Source organism: Arabidopsis lyrata (genome assembly GCF_000004255.2).
Source record: "Arabidopsis lyrata subsp. lyrata unplaced genomic scaffold ARALYscaffold_6, whole genome shotgun sequence".
In the NCBI taxonomy this organism is placed as follows: Eukaryota; Viridiplantae; Streptophyta; class Magnoliopsida; order Brassicales; family Brassicaceae; genus Arabidopsis; species Arabidopsis lyrata.
In genome coordinates, this window is record NW_003302550.1 from 6,225,021 (window position 1) to 6,247,675 (window position 22,655).

Below are 22,655 nucleotides of genomic sequence, written 5' to 3' on the forward strand. Positions count from 1 at the left end.
AATGAATTGAGTATTCTAGTCAATTAATTACCATATTTCTTCATTGGATCTGAAGCTGAAGCAGTTTCCAGGAAAAGTGGAAAGCCTTGAAACTAAAGGTTCCCTTTTCTCTTTATTAAAGTTTTACTACTATAATAGAAAATGGATTAATAACTAACAAAATCTATTAATTAAAATAATAATATAAAGGTTAATATAAATAAAATCAGAACTTTCAAAGAGACAACAATGGGCCAATCTTGTTTCTTCAAAGTTCTTCTTGTTTCCTCTCTGATACTACTAATCTTCTTCTCCACCGGTAATAGCTAATTGCCAACATCTTCTACTTAATAACACTGTTCAAAATATTTTTAAGAGTTTATGTTTTAAGCCTTATGTTTACAGAGATTTTCAATTTAATTATGCCTAATGATTTTTGTTTGTGAATTTTTAAGCCATGGGGAGAAACTTGAAAACTGCAAAGTTGTCAGGAGTTTACAATACTGCTGAGCTATTTCCTTCCAGGGAGGTACTTGTTTGTTCTCTATTTCCCCTTAATTAGTTTCTTCTAATCACATAATGATACAAAAAGAAAAACACTTTTTAGGAACTTATATTGAAGTTTTTTTTTTTTAAATTTGAACTTATGAGATATATTCATGGAAAATACTCCGTACGATTTAATTTCTGGGTGTATTTTTTTGTCATTTCATTTACAACGTAAACAAGATGTGCAACAAAACAATTTTTCGTTGCAAAAATACCACAAGATGTTTGGAAATTTTAATTAGAAATAAATTTTTTTAAAAAAAAGTCAAAAGAGACTTTAAGTTTTGAACTGCATATTTTGTGGTCGATAAATTGTTGAAAGGAGAATTAACACAATTCATTATCTAGCTCATTTCAAGGTTAATGAGATTGCAATATTAAATTTGAAATGGAAAAAATACAGGAAGACATTGTGAGGAAGACGATAGAGCTGATGGATTACTCGCCGCCGAAGTCTAACACCAATTGGAGTGGTTTCGTCGCCTCTCCTCCTCCCCAGTCTCCTCCACTTTCATAACTTCAGAAAAATATAATTTGATTTAAAGTTTTTTTTCGAAAACAAAATGGTTTGGCGACTGATAATATTGCAATAATACCAATATGTAAAAGTTAAGCTCTACTATCTCTCTTTGCCCAAAAAAAAAAAAAAAAAAAAGCTCTACTATCTCAATTGTGGAACTAGTTCAAATTGTAACGATATTTGTTTGATATCATTGGTGGACAATGACTTTTGTTATTGAAAATCTTTTTTATTTTTTGCGCTTGGGAAAAAATCTGGCACTATTTTAAAGTAAAGAAATGTATTTCCATATTTTTGTTTGTTTGTCATCTATATATACATTTTTGGATCACAATTAGCAAATAAATCCTGAAGTTGAGAAGTATTTACAATGGCATGCCATTAGCATTAATTATTTAGATTTGTTTTAGTTAAGTAAAATTTTTTAAATGAAATTCATTTCTAATATATTTAGCAAAAGTCTCTACAAAATCTTTCCTTATCTATTTAAGTAAAGATTTTGAAATCAAATATGTTCTCAACAATTTATCAAAAATCTCTACACAATCTTTTTAAGAACTTACTTAAGTTCTGATTTTTATCTGCAAAAAAAAAAATTAATTGTAACGAGTGATGTAAAAATCGGGAATGTTGATACTACAATTTCTTCTACTTTTTTTTTTTCATATAATGAAAATTATTTTTTAGGGATATTTTCTCAAAACCTCTAAATAAAACAAAAGGTTTCAAAAGATAGCTTCTCTTTTGGCGGGTTGACCCGCAAACCCGCAATTCTCTACGGGCTTATCCGCATGAACCTGCGACCCGTAGTGGATAAAAATATTATTCAAAAAAAATTAACAAATGATGTTTAATTTTACGGGACGGGGTTATATGGTGCAACGGGTTTGGATCAATATTAATATTAAACAATATACTATGGATGAAATCCTAGAATTAAAAATCAAAATTTAATTATAAAATCAGAAACACTAAACAAAATAAACAATATTAACAAAACAAATACAACTTAAAATTTTGCTAAATAATTTTTTAGTTATAAAAAATTCGATCCGCGGTGTACCGCAGGGTAAAATCTAGTATAACATATTCCTCCACAAAATAAACACCAAATGCCAATAACCACGCCCGCTGAATAGAAACATTAAACTGAAAGCCCATACAAAATGAGAATCTATTGGTAGACACAAATGTAGAAGATAGTAAAAATGTAAAATCTACATAGTAAAAAAAAAATAGATTTGAGTTTTAATATTGTTTCTATATCCAAACCGAACAAAATTCCTAAGAAAAACAAAGATATTTGTTTAAATAATTCAATTTATATAAAAGTAGAAAATGGATATAATTAAACGAAAAGCACAACAACACAGATAACATAAATGTTTCTGTTAATATATGATTTAGATGTTACAATGAGTATCTTCAAACAAAGTATGTGCGTTTTTAACATATTTATAAGGGCTCCAATTGGTAACCAATTTTGAGAAAAAGAATGAGTAGGAATGTCATGTTCTTTTTGTTCCTCATTTTTTTTTACCATTTATAAGGAATTTTTGTTTCATTTTCAGACATATGGGTCCTACGTTTTTCCTCTTCATTCCTAAAAAAAAAAGAATGATAGAACAAAATTGTTCCTCCCCAAAATTGTAGAGGAACAATAAAGAACAAAAATTTAAATTTCGTTTTTAATATTTAAATAATTTTAAAATAGCTTTTTTATAATATTTACATTTCTATACATAAATAATTCCTATATTTTTATTATATATTTATGTATAAATAAACTTTTATCAAAACTTTAATTTAAATGAATGTTATAACTTTGCTTTAAATTAGTATTTATACTAAAATAAATAAATAAATGCTTTTAAGTGAAATTTATATTATTTTAAAACAAAATATTTGACTATATTTCGTTTTAAATTTATATAAAACATTAATTTTAAATAAAATATATAATTTTTAATGATTATTATGTTAAATATTTGTTCAATTTTTGGTTACCATTTACCATAATCATTTGTTCAATTCTTATGTTCTTTTTGGTTCCTAGTTTTAATCATTTTCCTTTCCTTTTTGTTCTTTTTCATTTCTTTTTTTTTCTTGTTCCTATTGTTCTTTTTTTTTTTGTCACCAATCGGAGCCAAAAAATAACGATTAATTTAAAGTGATTTCATTCTAAACCAAATAACCAAAAAGAAATTTTGAAAATCAAACCATATTTTAATTTACGTATATGTTAAAAAATCCTCTATATTTAATTTATAGCCAATCACCATCATAATTTAATTCCTTTTTGTTTCTGGTTTTGATCATTTTCCTTTCCTTTTTGTTCCTTTTCATTTCTTTTTTTTCTTGTTCCTATTGTTCTTTTTTTTTTTGTCACCAATCGAAGCCAAGAAATAACGATTAATTTAAGGGTGAATTAGGTGAATAACCTATTTTGATAAGTTATTTAAGCATATAGCACTATATTGTTAGAAATAAAGCAAGTAACACAATGGAGGATAAAATATCTATTTTGGCCTTTATCTATGTTTGTCGAAGAGAGGAAGAAGAGTTACATGACATATGTGAGAAATTCTCTGTTTTTAATTTTTTAGTTTTTATTTATTTATTTTATTTTACCCCTTAGAAATTTTATTTCATATTTTATGCTCTAAATATTTAATTTAAATTTCTAATTCTTTGAAAATAAAAATAGTTTTTTTCATGTATCATGATTTAAATTAAAAAAAAACAGACATAAACTTATGAATTTTTTTTTTTAAATAAAAACATTTATTTACATAAAACTTATATAAAATAGTATAGAACAAACTAAAATAGTATAGAACGTGGCTGCGATGATGATATCGGCAGTAAATAGTATCGGCGTGGTGGTTTTAGTGGTGAAGACGTGATGACAGTGGTGGTTACGACGGTGGCTTTAATCACGTTGTGATGGTGGTGATGGCACGGTTGTGACGGCGCGGTAGTGACTACGGGTGGTAATGTGGTGATGGTGAATGTGTGGTAGTGGTGATGGTGGTTATCGTGATGACGATTATTGCGATAACCGTGGTGGTGACAACATGGTGGTGGTGATGACATGGGGATGATGGTAGTGGTTGTAATGGTGATGGTGAGGGCATGATGATGGTGGTTGTGTTGGTCGTAGCAGTTACGGCGGTGGTGGTGTTGATGATGTGATGGTGGTGGTGATGATGATAATGATGTACTAATGATAGATAATGATTACAATTGATATGACAAAAGAAAAATAAATTGATGATCTAGAGAGAAAGAAAGAAAAATACAAAAATACATAGAAAAGATGTGACATATGAACAAAGGATAAATTAGTATATATTACATGTTATACATAGAATATTATAGTCAACTTTTTTTTAGGTTAGTTACTGAATTATTAAATTTTTTATGATCATACAGTCTAATTTCTCTTAATTTAAAGTGATTTCATTCTAAACCAAATAACCAAAATTTTTTTTTGAAAATCGAACCATATTTTAATTTATCGTATATGTTAAAAAAATCCTCTATACGCATGCCTTTCTTCGTTCATGGTTCGATATTCTGGTGTCCTAGGCGTAGAGGAACAACACCAATCCATCCCTTTAATTTATAGCCAATCACCATCATAAATTCATAATATAATTGTAAAATTGAGAAAAACAACCGATTAAACTCGGCGCAAACCCTAGAAACACTGATTTACCCCAAATCCGAAGAAACGATTTCGTCTGGAGATACCAAGGTTCGTACTTTTTCTTCCCCAAATCCAAACGTCTCTGAGATTGTAAAATCGGAATCTCTAATCGTGTCCTATATTTGTTGTTCTCATCTGTAGCTACTCGATAGTTGCATAGCTTGTTCGTTTGATAGACTAGACTTCCCAGAGTTCTGATTTGATATGTTTCTCGGATCTTCTGAGAAAAAATTTGATTGATTTATGATTAGATTTAGATTTATGCTTAGTTAGATCATTGTGAAGTTGCTACATTTTTAGCTTTGAATTGGTTTAAAGTACTCAGATTGCTAATAGATTTGAAGTTCTGATTATTTAATGAATTTACAGATTTTGATTGGAAGGTAGAGATTTTACAATGTCACCGGATCATAGAGATAGCCATAGAAAGAGGTCTCGTCCTCAGTCTGACTACGATGATAACGGTGGAAGCAAACGAAGATATCGTGGTGATGATAGAGATTCACTTGTAATCGATCGTGATGATACTGTTTTCCGATATCTGTGTCCGGTTAAAAAGATTGGGAGTGTTATTGGTAGAGGAGGTGAGATTGTCAAGCAATTGAGGATGGACACTAGATCGAAAATTAGAATAGGGGAGGCAATTCCGGGATGTGATGAACGTGTGATTACGATCTACAGCCCTAGTGATGAGACCAATGCCTTTGGAGATGGAGAGAAAGTTCTTTCTCCTGCGCAGGATGCTTTGTTCAGGATTCATGATCGAGTAGTTGCTGATGATGCGCAAAGTGAAGATAGCTCTGAAGGAGAGCAGCAAGTTACTGCTAAGCTGCTTGTGCCTTCGGATCAGATTGGATGTATTCTTGGGAGGGGTGGCCAAATTGTTCAGAACATTCGGAGTGAAACTGGTGCTCAAATTCGTATCATCAAGGATAGAAACATGCCTCTATGTGCCTTGAATTCAGATGAGCTCATTCAGGTATCTGGGAAGGAATCTATGTTGCTTTGTGTTCTGTGTTTTACTTTTATTGCATCTTCTTATGTGTAACCTGTCTATTGGCGAATTCCTTATGACATCATTTATCTTTTTTCAACATTTTTATGGTTCACCTAGCCTTTTATTTTCATCTCTCTTTCTTTCTAGATATCTGGAGAAGTGCTCATTGTTAAGAAGGCTCTGCATCAGATTGCCTCTCGCCTTCATGAAAATCCCTCACGTAGTCAGAATCTACTTTCTTCTGCAATTTCCGGCGGATATCCTTCTGGCTCACTCATGAGCCATGCGGGTGGTCCTCGACTTGTAGGAATAGCACCACTGATGGGTTCCTATGGACGTGATGGAGGAGATTGGTCACGCCCTTTATACCAACCTCCAAGAAATGACCCACCGGCAACAGAGTTCTTTATTCGGCTAGTTTCCCCAGTTGAAAACATTGCAAGTGTTATAGGGAAAGGAGGTGCTCTAATCAATCAGCTTCGACAGGAAACCAGAGCAACCATTAAAGTTGATAGCTCTAGAACTGAAGGAAACGATTGTTTGATAACCATATCAGCAAGAGAGGTTTGACTTTCTTTCAATGGTCTTCTGTCTTTTAGTTAAGAATAGTTTTTCCAGCTTTTCTTCCTTGATAGTGTCTAATCTGTTTTAGGTTTTTGAGGATGCGTATTCCCCAACCATTGAAGCAGTTATGCGGCTGCAACCTAAATGCAGTGAAAAGGTGGAAAGAGATTCTGGACTTGTTTCATTCACCACTCGTCTTCTTGTGCCAAGTTCTAGGATTGGTTGTATCCTTGGTAAAGGAGGAGCCATCATAACTGAGATGAGAAGAATGACCAAAGCTAACATCCGCATACTCGGGAAGGAAAATCTTCCAAAAGTTGCATCTGACGATGATGAGATGGTTCAGGTAAAATTCATAGTGCTACCCCTCTAATTGTGATTGCAGTTTCTCCTCTCACGCTTAAAGTCCTTCACATGGAGCGTTAACAGCAATAGCAATTTTGGTGCTCAGATTTCTGGAGAACTTGACGTTGCCAAGGAAGCTCTCATACAAATTACATCAAGATTAAGAGCCAATGTTTTTGACCGAGAAGGTGCTGTTTCTGCACTTATGCCGGTGTTGCCTTATGTTCCTGTTGCACCAGATTCTGGTGATAGATTGGACTATGATAGTAGAGATAGCAGAAGACTTGAACGTGGGAATCCTTATCCTGGTGGTTATGGCTCAAGTGGCTTGTCTGCTGAAGGTTACTCGTCATATGGTGCGCCGGTATGTCTTCTAGAAGGTTCCTTTACGTGTTATTTTTATTGTATCAATTCTCAGTTAATGACTCCTCGGACATGTTTTTGTAGGTTGGTGGTAGTAGTAGTACTCCATATGGAGTTTATGGAGGTTATGCATCTGGACGCAGTAGCAGTTCTGGGTGAGATTATTTCTTACTGATGTATTTGTGACATTATACAAATTACTTACCTGTCAGACTTCGGTTATCAAGTGTTTCAAATGTCGACGTACTGCACAGACTTTTGCTTTTCATTTACCTAACAACTCCTGGTGGTTGATCTGATCCTTATCATGGGTTTTGTCATCAGGTTATCAAGCCATTCTTCTACCTACCGACGCAGAAACTATGATTACTAGAAGCTATTGGTTGGTGATTAAAAAGGTTAGATTATAATATTTGTTTGTTTAAGTCCTTTTAAACTTAGTATACCTACCTATATGCCCCAAGTTCATGAGATAATCTGATCTGATCTGTCCGGGTGTCAGATTCTGATTCACTGCTTTTTTCCCTTTGTGACCTTTTCCCCGTCCCACTAAATCAGTGTGAGATCCTGAAGCCTGAAGCCAACCCCACAGCCCACAGTTGAAGCCTTTTTCACCAAACAAGATGACAAAGCTGAACCACCAAACTCTACCTAGGAGAACCGATTACATGTGGATGAGATATTTAAGTTTCTTTCAAAACTTTCCATGTCCGCTTGTAACCAAAAATACTGCCGAGTTCCTACCCATTAAACCTTATCCAGTTGGCCTTGGCTGTAATGCTGTCTATCTTTCACTTTACCTTTGTCTTTCCTTGGATTAGATTCAGAAAACCTTAGTTTGGTTGTGTAGTTCCGTTTTGTATGAATTATGTAATTTTAAACGCTCTCATGTACTGGTTTTGCTTACAGCATGCTTAAGCCTCTCTCTGACAGGTTTTGGTATCACAAACTATTACCTTGTAATCTCTCAGAGTTTTAAAAGATCTTATGCAGGGAGAGGGATGAGTGAGAATCTATTGCTTCTTGTCGACATTGCTCAGGTGGCATATCAATCTGTTGTGCCCATTTGGTCCACATGAAAGGTATATACAATTATTCTTCTCTCTTTGTTGTTTCTTTGCACATATACTTCTCTGCCAGCAGTTAAAAGACAGGTTGCTATTACTGGAAGATTGTCGTTTTTGGAAACCAATCTTTTGACCATTAGATTGTCGATAGCTCCATCTCGCCATAAGTTTGCACGGTGAACACTCGGAAAGATGGTTCGTTTTTGAGTCTATGACTGAGCCGCCCCGGTTTTTGCTGCCTATATCAAAGAAACCTCTTGATTTCTGCAATGTTAAATTGGTAGCAGAAAATTATTTTATTTCAACTTTCAAGTAGTTTAGAACTCAGAAATAATGAAATATTTTTTTTGTTAAATGGTGTGGATCAAATAATATTTGTAAAGTTATTTGTCTTTCGACATTTTAATTCAAAGCTTATATCATTTGGCCTGTTTTACGAGTAAGTCCAGTTGCTAAAACGGTGACGTTTTTTTAATTTCGTTTTCGTTCGTCGTCACCTTCTTCTCGGTGAGAGTTCGAATGCAGTAGCAGATGAATAAGAAAGAAGGCAAATAGAGTTCCATTAAACTCTGCAATCGCATGCTTAATCTTCTCTCCATCAGTAGCTCTTCTCGGCTTCGTTTTCTTAACAAGGTTTCTTCTCTCTCATGTCGTTACTCTTTCGCGTTTTCCTCAGTGCCTTCGTCCTCTTCTTCCTTGGGAAATGATTCAGCGATCCCAAGAAATTATGAATCTTCCTCGTTTAATTTACTTTCGAGGTCGAATGAAAAGCTTGACCTTACTGGTTCCTCTCTAAAAGACTTGCTTTTGGATTTGTCCGATGTAATTCCCAATATTATCCGTAGATTTAGGAGATTTCCTGGCTTGAAACCCGAAAATGTGGTTGAATTGCTACTGGGTTTTGAATCTGAGCTTCAGAGAGGTAGAATTGGGAGTACAAAGGTTCAAGCTTTATGGGAGATTTTCAGATGGGCTAGTGGGCAATACCAAGGGTTTAAGCATCTACCTCAGGCTTGTGAAATTATGGCATCGATGCTTATTAGGGAAGGAATGGTTAAGGAAGTTGAATTGTTGCTTATGGAGATGGAGAGACATGGAGACACAATGGTTAAGGAGGGGATTTTCTGTGATTTGATTGGTAAATATGTTGATGCTTTCGATTCCAGGAAGGCGGTTATGCTGTTTGATTGGATGACGCGTAAGGGTTTAGTACCTTTAACTTCGTGTTACCAGATTCTGATTGATCATTTGGTTAGAGTTCATAGAACAGAATCAGCATATAGAATTTGCTTGGATTGGGTGGAGACAACGGCTGAATCAAATCATATGAACATAGATAGCATCGGGAAAGTTATCGAGTTGCTTTGCCTGGACCAGAGGGTTCAGGAGGCTAGAGTCCTGGCAAGAAAGCTTGTGGCTTTAGGTTGTAACCTGAATAGCTCAATATATAGTAAGATTACTATAGGATACAGCGAGAAGCAAGATTTTGATGATTTGTTGAGTTTCATTGGTGAAGTTAAGTATGAACCTGATGTGTTTGTTGGCAATAGGATTGTGCATTCTCTCTGCAGGAGGTTTGGCTCAGAGAGAGCTTATGTATATATGGAGGAACTCGAACACTTGGGTTTTAAACCTGATGAAGTTACATTTGGTATCTTGATTGGTTGGTGTTGTTATGAAGGAGATATCAAGAGGGCGGTTCTTTATTTATCCGAGATTACGTCAAAGGGTTTCAAACCCGATGTGTGTAGTTATGATGCTATCCTAAGTGGGCTTTTTAGAAAAGGATTGTGGCAACATACCCATTGTATTCTGGATGAGATGAAGGAAAATGGAATGCTGCTCAGCTTGTCTACGTGTAAGATTATGGTAACTGGATATTGCAAAGCTAGACAGTTTGAAGAAGCGAAGATGATTGTTAATAAGATGTTTGGTTATGGGTTAATCGAAGCATCTAAAGTTGAAGATCCGCTTTCAGAAGCTTTTAGTTTGGTAGGATTTGATCCGTTAGCTGTTAGATTGAAAAGGGACAATGATTCTACATTTTCCAAAGCTGAGTTCTTCGATGATCTTGGGAATGGGCTATACTTGCACACTGATTTGGATGCTTACGAGCAGAGGGTGAATATGGTACTTGACAGGTCCGTGCTACCGGAATTCAATTCGCTTATCGTTAGAGCATGTAAGGACGGTGACTTACAAACAGCATTGCGGCTTCTTGATGAAATGACTCGATGGGGTCAAAAACTATCGCGTCGGAGTTTTGCTGTTTTAATGAGGAGTCTCTGTGCATCGCGTGCCCATCTCAGAGTAAGTGTTAGCCTCTTGGAAAAATGGCCAAAGCTGGCTAATCAGTTAGATGGAGAAACCCTTAATTTTCTTGTCCAAGAATATTGCAAGAAGGGATTTAGCCGCCATAGCAAACTCATTTTCCATAGAATGGTTCAAATGCATCATCCTATCGATAACGTAACTTACACATCTTTGATACGTTGTTTCTGTAAGAAAGAAACACTCAATGATCTTCTGAATGTGTGGGGTGTTGCCCAGAATGATAACTGGTTACCTGATTTGAATGATTGCGGAGATCTGTGGGAATGTCTTGTCCGGAAAGGACTGGTGGCGGAAGCGGTTCAACTCTTTGAGCGTGTATTCATATCTTATCCTCCATCTCAGTCAGAAGCGTGTAGGATTTTGGTCGAGAAGCTCACAGTTCTTGGGTTTTCTTGTATCGCTCATTCTGTTGTTAAAAGGCTTATAGGAGAGGGTTACATTGTGGAACAAGAGGTTTACAATCATCTTATCAAAGGACTCTGCACGGAGAAGAAGGATTCAGCTGCATTTGCTATACTCGATGAAATGCTAGACAAGAAACACATTCCAAGCTTGGGAAGTTGTTTGATGTTGATTCCTCGGCTTTGTAGAGCTAACAAAGCAGGAATGGCATTTATTTTAGCAGAGCAATCAGATTCACCTTATGTACACTATGCTTTGATAAAAGGACTATGCTTAGCTGGGAAAGTGCTCGATGCAGAAAATCAGTTACGTAGAATGTTATCAAACGGGCTTTTACCGTATAACAAAATCTACAACTTGATGTTTCAAGGTTATTGTAAAGGTAACAACTGGATAAAAGTTGAGGAAGTACTAGGACTCATGGTGAGGAAGAACGTTATCTGTTCGGTTAAGAGTTACAGAGAATATGTTCGAAAAATGTGTTTAGAGCTTCAGTTTCTCTCTGCAATTAGTCTGAAGGAGTTTCTGTTGTTAGGAGAAAGCAATCCTAGCGGCGTAATCATCTATAATATGCTGATTTTCTATATGTTTAGGGCTACGAATCACTTGGAGGTTAATAAAGTCTTGCTCGAAATGCAGGGAAGAGAATTGTTGCCTGATGAAACCACGTTTAACTTTCTCGTTCACGGATACTCTTCGTCTGGAGATTATTCAAGTTCTCTGCGATATCTCTCGGCTATGATCTCCAAGGGGATGAAACCGAATAATCGAAGCTTAAGAGCGGTTACAAGCTCTCTGTGTGATAATGGAGATGTGAAGAAAGCTCTTGACTTGTGGCAGGTAATGGAATCAAAAGGCTGGATTTTGGGTTCTTCAGTTGCCCAAACCAAAATCGTCGAATCCCTAATTTCGAAAGGCGAAATTCCAAAAGCTGAAGACTTTCTGACCCGTGTGACACGCAATGTCATGAAGGCTCCCAACTACGATAATATAATCAAGAAACTATCTGATCGCGAGAATCTTGACATTGCGGTTCATCTCTTGAACACAATGCTAAAGAACCAAAGCATTCCGGATTCTTCAAGCTATGATTCAGTCATCAGTGGCTTGCTGAGATGCAATCAATTGGATAAAGCTATGGACTTTCATACAGAAATGGTGGAGTTAGGTCTAAGTCCAAGCATAAGTACATGGACTGGTCTTGTTCATAAGTACTGTGAGGCATGTCAAGTTGAGGAATCAGAAAGACTTATCAAATCAATGGCTGGGTTAGGCGAAACACCGAGTCAAGAAATGTTTAAGACTGTGATTGATCGGTTTCGAGTAGAGAACAATACAGTGAAAGCTTCAGAGATGATGGAAATGATGCAAAAGTGTGGCTATGAAGTTGATTTTGAGACTCATTGGTCTTTGATTAGTAACCTGAGCTCTTGTAAAGAGAAGAAGACAACAACAGTTGGTGAAGGATTCTTGTCTAGGCTTCTCTCCGGGAATGGATTTGCTTGGAAGCGATGACTCGGTTTTTAAGAAGTTTGGGGCTAATTTAGAAATATAAAAACAATTGTGTTGTTTTATGTAATTTTACGATTGTGACGCACAACGTCAACGTGGAACGCCCCAAGAGAGCCAGAGTGTTTATTTGACTTTTGTTGTTGTCAAACTTTTGCGTTATTTTGACCAAATATTATCATTTTTATCTCCAAATTGGCTCGTTTGATTAAATTTCCGTCATATAAAGTGAATAAGACAAACTATAAAATCTTATAAATAGACACTTGTCGATTAAACATTAATAATAATTAAAAGATGTTTTCCAATTGTTTTTTTTTTTTTTTTTGCTATTTCTCAAACTCATGATGAGTGAAGTTTGCGTTGTGAAAGAAAACAAATATCAATGTTTTGAATAAGCAAATAAATGATCTATTTTGAAGTTACTAAACATATATATATCGTGCATGGAAATACATAAGCCAACTCAAAAGCTGAAGTCATAACTTCGAATTCAAAAAGCGTACATACTTGATATTTTTTTGAAATATTCCAATATTATCATTTGGTTTAGGTGGTCTTGCTTTAGTTTGATATAGTTTTTATTCATTAATAACCTAAGTATAGACTATGTGTTTGACACAAAAACCTATTTGAGTTCAACATCTCCAATCACTTGGGAACTTTAATTCAAATTTCCAACTATCTAGAGATTTCCTATTTAGATAAGTAATTTTAAAGGAACAAATGGGTTTGTTAATCGTCATAACTAACTCCATTATTTTAACTTTATCATTATTCATATAACTTGTAACTACTCCACATGTTCCAGCTAAAGATTTGTCCACAAATTTGGACAGAGTTTATGTTTCCAAATTTGAAAAAGTTTGGAGGTTTGGTGCATCATGCATGAATTGAAGTATAATATATGTTAAGATTCATTAAGAATATCCTTTATTCTAGGTTTATGGAATTATATTACTTAAAAAGGGGATACCTTTAGCAAGTACAATAGCGATAAGGACCCCTAATCTTAACCACACTATGTCCCAAAGCATACACTATATATACACACTCACTCATTCCTCTTAGCCCTCATCAAACTCTCACAATCTTAATTACCTAGCTAACCCTAACTTCCTTCTCAAGAAACCCCGAAAACCTTAAAGAGCAAAGAGAGAAAATGAAGTCCGGTCAGGCTGAAATCGTGGAAACGAGCAAAGGTATCCAGAAGAGCGGTCTGATGAGCAGAAGGATTGCGATTCTTGAGTTCATTCTCAGGATTGTTGCATTCTTCAACACTATAGGTAGTGCAATCCTCATGGGAACCACACATGAAACTCTGCCTTTCTTTACTCAATTCATACGGTTCCAAGCCGAATACAACGATCTTCCAGCCTTAACGTATGTCATTTTATTTGTTTAGAATATTTTTGTAGCTGTTTTTTCGGTATCAGGGTAAAATGGATTAATTAGAAGAGTTTGTGTTCCTTTGGTTTGATTGATCAATCAGGTTCTTTGTGGTTGCAAATGCTGTTGTGAGTGGCTACCTTATAATGTCTCTAACTTTGGCCTTTGTACACATCGTCAAGAGAAAGACTCAGAACACTAGAATTCTTCTTATCGTCCTTGATGTGGTAAGTCATCACTCATCAGCAATTTAAATCTTGTCCTGGTTATAGTCTGATATTACTGCTTATGATTGATTCCTCCTCATGTGTTAGGCAATGTTGGGTCTTCTAAGTGCTGGAGCGTCCTCAGCAGCAGCCATTGTCTACTTGGCACACAATGGGAACAATAAAACAAACTGGTTTGCTATTTGTCAACAGTTCAACTCCTTCTGTGAGCGTATCTCCGGTTCTTTGATTGGATCTTTCATTGCCGTTGTCCTCCTCATTCTTCTCATTCTCCTATCAGCCATTGCTCTTTCCCGACGCCACTGAAGATCTGGTCTTAGCCTGAAATATGAGTTTTCTTTTCCACTACTTTAAGAAATACATGATTTGGTGTGTAAAAATGTTAACTTGAGCTTTTAGTCGTGTGTCCTCTGCATTTGTGGTTTTTCTTTTCTCATCTCCATTGATATTTTGTGTGTGATTTATGTAACGGGTTTTTCTGTCAAAAGTTGTGTGTTTGACCATCTGTTACTACAATCTCTTATATACTCTCCTTTTCGGTGTTCTATAATCTATGCTAAATCCAGAATCATGAAATCAACATGCAGTAAGTAATACATGACAGGAAAATGCTAGGTTTATAACATTAACAGACTACCTATATGTTACATAATGATTCTGCTAAGGATCATCTCGAAGATAGAGCATAAACATTGATGTTGAAACTTCCTAATAAATTGTGGTGCTCACTACTCATAGTTCTAAGTTGAGAACTCTAAAACTCAAGAGAACAAAAAAAGAAAGAATCTATCAAATTACCATCATTGCATTGAGTTCTACAATCTTACTGTCCCTAGTTAGCCAATGAAGCGTTGGGTTTTTACCTTAACTAATTCGTTTTCTTGATTTTGACTCAGCTTCTGACGAGAGTAAATATCTCATCATCAATTTGTCATCATCTTCTTCGATCAAGCTAATTCCAGTCGGTTTTTTCACTCTTGTATCATCAAACATCTTCCTTACTTTCTGCACCCCGTCCCACTGACCTGTGGAAGCATATATGTTGGAGAGTAACACATAATCGCCACTCTCGTCCTTTCTCATACTAAGCAGTTTCTCATTTGCATATTTCCCTAACTCGACATTCCCATAAATCTTACAAGCACCTAAAAGTGTTCGCCATACAATAGCGTTAGGCTCGATCTTCATTGACTCCACAAACATGAATGCTTCCTCTAATAGCCCTGCTCGTCCCAACATGTCTACCATACAACCATAATGCTTTATGTTTGGTTCAATATTATACATATCCCTCATAAGGCTAAAATATTTACGCCCTTCATCAACTCTCCCCGAGTGGCTGCAAGCTAATATAACTCCAATGAAAGTCACCTCATTTGGCCAGACTTTCAACCTTTGCATTTCTTCAAACATTTCAACTGATCCCTCCGCATGATGCAAAGCCAAACCAACTATCAAAGTATTCCAAGTTGACAAGTCCCGATCTTTCATTCCTCTGAACACTTCAATTGCTCTATCTATGCTTCCACACTTTGCATACATGTCAATTAGAGCATTCCAAATAGGAGTGCCCACATATATGGAGCTCGAAACTGAAGCCGTTTCCAAGATGTAGATATGAAGTCTCTTCCCAGTTTCCAAATCTCCCAAAACTGCACAAGCAGATAACAAACTCAGTATCGTCACAACATCTGGGTGTTCACCAGCATCCCTCATCTCCTTAAATATACTTAGCGCCTCTTTAGGGTACCCGCAATTTACATATCCAGAGATCATTGCATTCCAAGTCACAACATCTTTCTCTGTAAATCTATCAAAGAGCTCTCTTGCTGAATCCATCTCCCTACATTTCAAACAACCAGTAATCATCACATTCCAAGCTACCTGATCTTTGTCAGGCATTTCATCGAAAAGCCTCATCGCCTCATCTATCTTCCCTCTCTTAGCATACCCAGAAGTCATAGAAGACCAAGCAACCTTATGAGCTTTCGCAGAATCATCAAAAAGCTCACTTGCAATTCCCAAATCTCCACAATTAGCATGAAAAAGGATCAAAGCATTCTTAACATACTCATTCAACAAAAACCCATGTCTCACAACTTTCCCATGAATCGCAAAACCATTACTTCTCCACTCAAGCTTCGAACACGCCTTGAGAACAAACGTAAACGTATACCTATCAGGCGACACACCTCGTTTCTCCATCTCAGTATATAAAGCAACCGTTTTTTCAGGTTTCAAGCTCTGAGCAGAGCCGCGCAACACATGGTTACAAATAGATACGTCTGGTTTAGGAATTTCTTCGAACAACTTGTGGGCATACTTAAGCGCACCCGGAACCGACAAAGAAGCTGAGTAAATTAGCTCACCAACAACAGAAAGATTAGACATGAGACCATTAACCACCATAAAAGCGTGAATTTGCATCAACGTTCGGAAATTTTTGCAGTTCTGCCATAGTTTTGAACGGCGGCGATTGGTGGTTCGGTCGTTCGTTTGTCTCCTGATCATCGCGTTTTCATCTCCATTTGGTTAATTATGGGCTTTCGGTATTCATAAGTGATTTCCGGTTTAGTAAAACCGAACCGGTACCAAAGAAATCAATTAAGGTAAGTAAACGAATATATATATTTTTGTTGATCATGAAGTCTTCATTAACAAAAACATTTCTGAACCCATGAATAGTCTCATAGATAATAAATGCGATTTAAATGTCCATTACAATAACAGAAGATAGGAAATTACAATGAAAATATAGATAAAATAAACTCCATCTAATTTGAGTAACAAAAGATGTTTAGTTTGAGATCCATGTATACTCTAACTTTGGTGTTTTTTTACCATGCGTGAAGTAAATCCCGTCTTCTCTAGCATCCCAAAAGTTTTTCTTACCATGATCAAATGCGCCAGTGCCACTTTCAAATGCCCTAATCTTTGCATAAAAAGATTCTTTCCGAAAGTTACAATCAATTTTGTTTTTGAAATCAAATTTACCATGAAAGCTAAAAACGTAAGTTTCTCCAGAGTTCAAATCAACGCTGCCTAGAGATTCTTTGTTAAAAGTACAATAAATCGAGAGATCTTTTCCTGGACTAAGAGAATTCTTGAAATGTAGAGAGTTTTTCTTTCCAAACTGTGCATTACCCAACCCAACATATAATGCCATAACAAACAAAAAGCACAAAAGACGATTCATTGTTTTGATACCATGTAGATTTTTTTTTTTTGGTTAGAGGTGATATATATGTCTCGATCTAAAGGATAAAACATACCTATTTATAGAAACTTTTTTTACAAACAAAAAGCAAGTTACTGTGTAACCCCATCATCATGTCTTTATTGTGATCCTCCGTAAACACACAAAAATGACACAGAATTAGGGATTTTATTGGTAGCATGTTACTAAAATTAAGGCCAGAATCAATATAGGCAGTCTTTGTGTGATGTGTTGTGAAAACATTTGAAGTCTTCATTTAGTTGTTTTTGTTCTTAACCAAAAAAAAAAAAAACATTTCTAAACCCACCATTAGTCACATAGATGATAAATGCAATTGCAATATTTGACTCGATAAGTTTCCATTCCAAATAACAGAAGATAGGAAATTACAGTGAAAACGAAGATGAGATAAACTCAACCTCTTTTGATGAGTAACAAAAGATTTTTAATTTGAGATCCATATACATCTATACAGAGAAGACCAATTTCATGTTTCGTATGTCACAAGTAAACAGAGAACTGGGGAGAGCAATGAGAGGTGAGTTAAATCTAGTACAGTAGCTGTTGCTCTTGTTGGTGTGGTGGGTTTCTTCTTTCTTGGTCGTCCTCAATAATTTATCTACTCTCCTTTTGAAGGTGACTTTGCGAGGAATTGATCCGTCACTAGTCATCATTTTATTAAGTTAGTCGGTCCTTTGACAAATTGACTCATGTTGTACTAAGTTTACTATTGTTACTTGTTTGCTTGATTAAATGAGATTTTCTTTGTTGGTTGTGTGTTGCCAATTATGAATTAACTCACAAGTAATGTCTATGTTTTGCCTTTTATGGTTAACACGTTTTTTTATGTTTGTTTGGCCTTTTTGTTTTCTTTGTTGACTTGTAGTTGGATGATTGATTACTTGTCATATCTTTTGGAGATTATGTTTGAATAAACCTTTTTTTTTTCATTGATTTCAGCTTTAGCAAATTTGTTATCAGATTCTTCTCCACTGAAAGAGTTGTTTAAGGTGTAATCAAAGACTTGTTTTCCACGCCTTAATTGGTATTGTTTGTCAAGTTAATGCATAAACTCTCGAAAGGTAGCAAATAGAGACTTTGCTAATCTAATGTCTTTTTCTGAAATTAAGTCAATAGTGATCCTTGTTTATATCCAAGTTTTGTATTATATATATGATAGTTTATTGATACAAAACATTTCTTATGTACGTACCAGTTGAAACAACTTCAGTAACTACCGAACCAAACTACAAATGTTAAATCTTTTCAGTCTGAACGTTGCATATTGAGCATGCTACTTCTCACATGGCATGGATTTAGGCTCGGTGTTTTTTTATTTCATAAGTGTGACTTCTTGCTTTTTGCAATGTCTAATCAAGTACACTTATGCAGGAGATTTGTAGCATCAAATGTGGGAAGTATTTTTATCGGATTCGTGGATCGATAGAATCTCGACAAGTGGCGTCATTTATGAAGGCTAAATTGAAGTATGTAAGGACCATACAGAGTGTAGGAGCTGGCAATATGGTATCAGCAAGACATTTAAAGAGGTTTGTCCCCATTGTCCTTTACATCATTTGCAGCCAATATGATTTTCTTCTTTGATCCATGAGCTCTCTTCGTCTCTCTCTTCTTCTTCAACTTTCATATTCACATTTATTCATTTTATTAAAAACTGATTTCTTTTTGTGTTTATTTGTACAATTCTTTATGATTTTGTCTTATCGTTCTCTGATTCGATGAATATACTTCTTACTTACCCCACAAGCTTGGAGCCCACCTCAATAAATCCATCTTTTGCCTTCATGGAACACATTTAGCTACTTTCCCTAGTTTGGTCTTGTAAAATCTCTTTAATGTCACCGTTTGCCTTCATAAATCATCTACCTTTCTTGGCAGGATAATCTACCTTGATGATAACATTTGTACACCTGCAAGGTACCACAACCATATAAGATCACAAGATGAGGTAAACCGGTTTCCAAACCATTGATTTAAACAATCATCAATCCAAGTAGATTTGAGTTCTGGTGACTGAGTATATATAAGCTCATTGTTCTCAGAGAATGTTTATTTTTTTTATAACCAATTTGAAGATGTAGATACTCTTAGACTTGACATCAAGAACAATGTAGCAACCAAGTGACTTTCTCTACAACTACAAAATGCTTCCTAAACAAAGTTTAAGGTTCCATGTGCCGCATAAGAGATATATATATACACGCAACTTATTCAAACCTCCTCATTTTCTTGCAAGCTAGACTATTATTGTATATGATAAAGGGTTTATCTGGTGGCTAGGGCATACTTGATATAGAGAGCATGCGTGTGAATTTTGTTGTAGTCTTAATGTTTCTAGATTCTAATCGCTTGCTTACACAGGTTTGAATATTACCATTTTGAAAAAAAAAGTGAAGAAAGAAGAAAGTCTATGCATAAACTTAATTTACTTGCATCCACTTAGTTTTCTTCTACTTATGCACTCTGTCTCATTGATTTACTATTGTAGTGTCAGTTTCCTCTTAGTCACCGCCATTTCACAGCATTTACTATCTATTCTTTTTAGTAAAGGTTGATGAGAGAAAAGAAAATGTCAAAACAGAAAAAAAAATCAATTTATACGATTATGATGATGTAGTGTAACTAAATAAAGATAACCAGTTATAGCATTAATTACACATATATAGAGAGAAAAACAATGGGGACGTTTAAAGCCTTAAACTACCAGTAATAGTAACTTGAAGCTAGCTATCAAACCAAAGGCATCTTTTCTTATTTTGAAGCATTGTATAAAAATAGATTGTTGAAAATTTTAGTGTGTTTTTTGTTCTTATAACTTTTATAGGTAAGTTTGATGCGGAAGAACGATGATACAAGATTAAAGAGCTAGAAAGCTGAACATGTATAAAATAAGTTTGAGATATTGATCTTAATATAACTTGCAAGATCATAAAAGTGATGAGGGCTATAAGCCTATTAGAATAGATAGTGACCTGAATTTACTTCTAGCACAAGAAATAACCGCTTTAATCTTGTGATATGGAAAAATAACAGTGACTAGTAATAAAAAGATCACCGCTTTTATCTCTCTGTGAGTTATTTAGGGGGGACTTGTTCCAGGTCTTTGAGCCACAAAGGTAATAACTTCTATAGACCCCATTTGTTAATAAATGCTCATCCATGTGAGTGAGCCGGGAAAAAAAGGGATTCATTTGTTGTGTGTGTCTTTCTCTCTCTTCTATATATCAACCTTCTTCACTGAGATATGCTTCACTTGTAACATTTCCACAACTGTAGCCAACTTTTGTACTCTGATAGTGATGATCATGATCATGATCATCATGACATGAATATATATATATATATAAGATATCTCTTACCTTCCATCTTCTTCTTCCTCTTCTAATAAGAACAGAGTTTTGGTTCTTCATCTTTGTTCTTTACAAAAATGGGTAGATCACCGTGCTGCGACAAATTGGGTTTGAAGAAAGGACCTTGGACACCAGAAGAGGATCAGAAACTTTTAGCTTATATTGAAGAACATGGTCATGGAAGTTGGCGTTCATTGCCTGAGAAAGCTGGTTAGTGAGATCTTTATCATCTATATTTCCACATTTTCTGTTAGCTCTATATTCAAAACTTTCTCTCATCTCTCTTGCTTATAATTCTCAGGTCTTCATCGATGCGGGAAAAGTTGCCGACTAAGATGGACTAACTACTTAAGACCTGACATCAAAAGAGGCAAATTCAACTTGCAAGAAGAGCAAACCATTATCCAACTCCATGCTCTGTTAGGAAACAGGTCTAGTCTTGCAACAAACAAAACAATCACAAATATTTTCGTAAAGTTTTCGCCTTTCTGATTCTTTTTTTTGTATATAGATGGTCGGCGATTGCTACTCACTTGCCAAAGAGAACAGACAACGAAATCAAGAACTATTGGAACACTCATTTGAAGAAACGGTTAGTGAAAATGGGGATTGATCCAGTGACTCATAAACCCAAAAACGAGACTCCTTTATCTTCTCTTGGTCTATCCAAGAACGCAGCTATACTTAGTCACACTGCTCAATGGGAAAGTGCAAGGCTTGAAGCTGAAGCAAGGCTAGCTAGAGAATCGAAGCTTCTTCATTTACAACATTACCAAACCAAAACATCATCTCATCATCATCATCATGGATTCACTCACAAGTCATTGTTACCCAATTGGACAACAAAACCAAACGAAGGTAAACCAAAAACACACACTAAATCTCTGTTGTAACTTTGGAACTTTGTTTGATTTTCTTTAAGACAATGCAGATCAACAACAACTTGAATCTCCGACATCTACAGTGTCATTCTCTGAGATGAAAGAATCAATCCCAGCGAAGATAGAGTTTGTCGGATCATCAACTGGTCTAAGTCTGATGAAAGAACCTGATCAAAACGATTGGATCAACTCAACGATGCACGAGTTTGAAACTACGCAGATGGGGGAAGGAATCGAAGAAGGGTTCACGGGTCTCTTGCTCGGTGGAGATTCAATCGACCGGAGTTTTTCCGGTGAGAAAAACGAGACGGCCGGCGAGAGTAGTGGTGGTGACTGCAACTACTATGAGGACAACAAGAACTATTTGGACAGTATTTTTAACTTCGTGGATCCTTCACCGTCGGTTTCACCACCGATGTTCTGAATCAAGGGCTGATATTTGTTGGGAATGTTTTTGATTCTTTTTTAGTTTCTAGTTTTTGTGCTTAAACTCTGATTGGACAATTTGTAGACTAATCCAATTTTTGCTTTCTTTTTTTCTTGAATTATCGTTTCACTACTACCTATATTATGCTATTTGGACGAATATATATTCCAACAAAAAGGACGTCGTAGAAAGAAAAGAAAAAGACAAACATGAAATTTATGTTTGTTTAATTTTCGTGAATTTAAAGATAGTTTATGCATGGTTCATATATATATAGATTCTAGGCCTCAAGATCAAAACTATCCCATACAAAATACTTTAGATCCCAGCTAGCGTGACTAATATTTATAGCTAAATCGTTTATCGCTATTATTTGTTTACTTAGTTTTGTGCTTAATGACAAGAAAAAAAAATAAAAAAATTCAACAAAACTTGTTTAGTCTTAGCTGGTTCTTTTTTTTTGTTTTGTTCAACTAGTCTTAGCTGTTGTATTTGTAAAGATTCAAAGTGTGAGTCATTGTTCCTTGTGAAATTGATCCTATATTTGCTACCGCAACACAGTGATTTATACGTACACTTGAGGGTAGTATAGATTGAGAAAAAACATGATCACATATCATTTAACGGACGTCGTCTCTCACCATGAATTGGCTGTGACAAAGCATTGGTCTTCGGTCTTTGACAACTTGAAGACAGATTTTTGTTCACCCTTGAGTGGCCAAATCGCTTCTTTTTACTTCATTAAGATCCAAAGTATTCAATGTTCTCTGACGAACACGATTACTACATATCATCTGTCCGA

At 35.4% G+C, this 22,655-nt stretch overlaps 6 protein-coding genes across 11 annotated transcripts; 5 read left to right on the forward strand and 1 right to left on the reverse strand.

Annotated features, from left to right (window-relative positions):
- The first annotated feature begins 205 nt into the window (after positions 1–205).
- Positions 206–1,282, forward strand: LOC9309786. The gene is made up of 3 exons (XM_002871610.2): positions 206–298; positions 435–508; positions 932–1,282. Exons 1-3 carry the CDS (start codon positions 229–231, stop codon positions 1,043–1,045), a joined length of 258 nt encoding a protein of 85 aa, XP_002871656.1. The 5' UTR covers positions 206–228; the 3' UTR covers positions 1,046–1,282.
- Positions 1,283–4,616: 3,334 nt separating this feature from the next.
- Positions 4,617–8,451, forward strand: LOC9307726 (KH domain-containing protein HEN4). 5 transcript variants are annotated; one of them, XM_021021160.1, is made up of 8 exons: positions 4,617–4,808; positions 5,130–5,739; positions 5,905–6,321; positions 6,410–6,667; positions 6,773–7,030; positions 7,114–7,184; positions 7,354–7,427; positions 8,012–8,451. In XM_021021160.1, exons 2-7 carry the CDS (start codon positions 5,158–5,160, stop codon positions 7,400–7,402), a joined length of 1,635 nt encoding a protein of 544 aa, XP_020876819.1. In that variant the 5' UTR covers positions 4,617–4,808; positions 5,130–5,157; the 3' UTR covers positions 7,403–7,427; positions 8,012–8,451. The 5 variants fall into 5 exon arrangements, with proteins under 5 accessions (XP_020876819.1, XP_020876818.1, XP_020876817.1 ...); XM_021021159.1 differs by having other exon boundaries at positions 8,023–8,451; XM_021021158.1 differs by lacking the exon at positions 8,012–8,451 and adding an exon at positions 7,532–7,935.
- Positions 8,452–8,529: 78 nt separating this feature from the next.
- LOC9307727 (pentatricopeptide repeat-containing protein At5g15280) lies at positions 8,530–12,477 on the forward strand. The gene has a single exon (XM_002871612.2). It carries the CDS (start codon positions 8,676–8,678, stop codon positions 12,345–12,347), a length of 3,672 nt encoding a protein of 1,223 aa, XP_002871658.1. The 5' UTR covers positions 8,530–8,675; the 3' UTR covers positions 12,348–12,477.
- Positions 12,478–13,219: 742 nt separating this feature from the next.
- LOC9307728 (casparian strip membrane protein 5) lies at positions 13,220–14,509 on the forward strand. The gene is made up of 3 exons (XM_021020946.1): positions 13,220–13,724; positions 13,834–13,957; positions 14,045–14,509. The coding sequence occupies exons 1-3, from the start codon at positions 13,504–13,506 to the stop codon at positions 14,261–14,263; spliced, it is 564 nt and encodes a 187-aa protein (XP_020876605.1). The 5' UTR covers positions 13,220–13,503; the 3' UTR covers positions 14,264–14,509.
- Positions 14,510–14,634: 125 nt separating this feature from the next.
- LOC9307729 (pentatricopeptide repeat-containing protein At5g15300) lies at positions 14,635–18,112 on the reverse strand. The gene has a single exon (XM_002873672.2). It carries the CDS (start codon positions 16,466–16,468, stop codon positions 14,822–14,824), a length of 1,647 nt encoding a protein of 548 aa, XP_002873718.1. The 5' UTR covers positions 16,469–18,112; the 3' UTR covers positions 14,635–14,821.
- A 2,186-nt stretch (positions 18,113–20,298) lies between these two features.
- On the forward strand, positions 20,299–22,012 carry LOC9309788 (transcription factor MYB102). Of its 2 annotated transcripts, none has more exons than XM_021020940.1 (4): positions 20,299–20,755; positions 20,847–20,976; positions 21,057–21,403; positions 21,468–22,012. In XM_021020940.1, the coding sequence occupies exons 1-4, from the start codon at positions 20,623–20,625 to the stop codon at positions 21,848–21,850; spliced, it is 993 nt and encodes a 330-aa protein (XP_020876599.1). In that variant the 5' UTR covers positions 20,299–20,622; the 3' UTR covers positions 21,851–22,012. The 2 variants fall into 2 exon arrangements, with proteins under 2 accessions (XP_020876599.1, XP_020876600.1); XM_021020941.1 differs by having other exon boundaries at positions 20,304–20,755; positions 21,477–22,012.
- The last annotated feature ends 643 nt before the right edge of the window (positions 22,013–22,655 follow it).

What these genes read in the sequence shown, in the direction of transcription:
- LOC9309788 (XM_021020940.1), top strand. Translation starts at nt 20,623, where the DNA reads ATGGGTAGATCACCGTGCTGCGACAAATTGGGTTTGAAGAAAGGACCT. An exon ending in CATGCTCTGTTAGGAAACAG is followed by an intron (nt 20,977 to 21,056) that starts GTCTAGTCTTGC and finishes TTTTGTATATAG; the next exon opens with ATGGTCGGCGATTGCTACTC. An exon ending in GACAACAAAACCAAACGAAG is followed by an intron (nt 21,404 to 21,467) that starts GTAAACCAAAAA and finishes ATTTTCTTTAAG; the next exon opens with ACAATGCAGATCAACAACAA.
- LOC9307728 (XM_021020946.1), top strand. Translation starts at nt 13,504, where the DNA reads ATGAAGTCCGGTCAGGCTGAAATCGTGGAAACGAGCAAAGGTATCCAG. An exon ending in AACGATCTTCCAGCCTTAAC is followed by an intron (nt 13,725 to 13,833) that starts GTATGTCATTTT and finishes TTGATCAATCAG; the next exon opens with GTTCTTTGTGGTTGCAAATG. An exon ending in TTCTTATCGTCCTTGATGTG is followed by an intron (nt 13,958 to 14,044) that starts GTAAGTCATCAC and finishes CTCATGTGTTAG; the next exon opens with GCAATGTTGGGTCTTCTAAG.
- LOC9309786 (XM_002871610.2), top strand. Translation starts at nt 229, where the DNA reads ATGGGCCAATCTTGTTTCTTCAAAGTTCTTCTTGTTTCCTCTCTGATA. An exon ending in ACTAATCTTCTTCTCCACCG is followed by an intron (nt 299 to 434) that starts GTAATAGCTAAT and finishes TGAATTTTTAAG; the next exon opens with CCATGGGGAGAAACTTGAAA. An exon ending in AGCTATTTCCTTCCAGGGAG is followed by an intron (nt 509 to 931) that starts GTACTTGTTTGT and finishes GAAAAAATACAG; the next exon opens with GAAGACATTGTGAGGAAGAC.
- LOC9307727 (XM_002871612.2), top strand. Translation starts at nt 8,676, where the DNA reads ATGCTTAATCTTCTCTCCATCAGTAGCTCTTCTCGGCTTCGTTTTCTT.
- LOC9307729 (XM_002873672.2), bottom strand. Translation starts at nt 16,468, where the DNA reads ATGATCAGGAGACAAACGAACGACCGAACCACCAATCGCCGCCGTTCA.
- LOC9307726 (XM_021021160.1), top strand. Translation starts at nt 5,158, where the DNA reads ATGTCACCGGATCATAGAGATAGCCATAGAAAGAGGTCTCGTCCTCAG. An exon ending in TAACCATATCAGCAAGAGAG is followed by an intron (nt 6,322 to 6,409) that starts GTTTGACTTTCT and finishes AATCTGTTTTAG; the next exon opens with GTTTTTGAGGATGCGTATTC. An exon ending in ACGATGATGAGATGGTTCAG is followed by an intron (nt 6,668 to 6,772) that starts GTAAAATTCATA and finishes TTTGGTGCTCAG; the next exon opens with ATTTCTGGAGAACTTGACGT.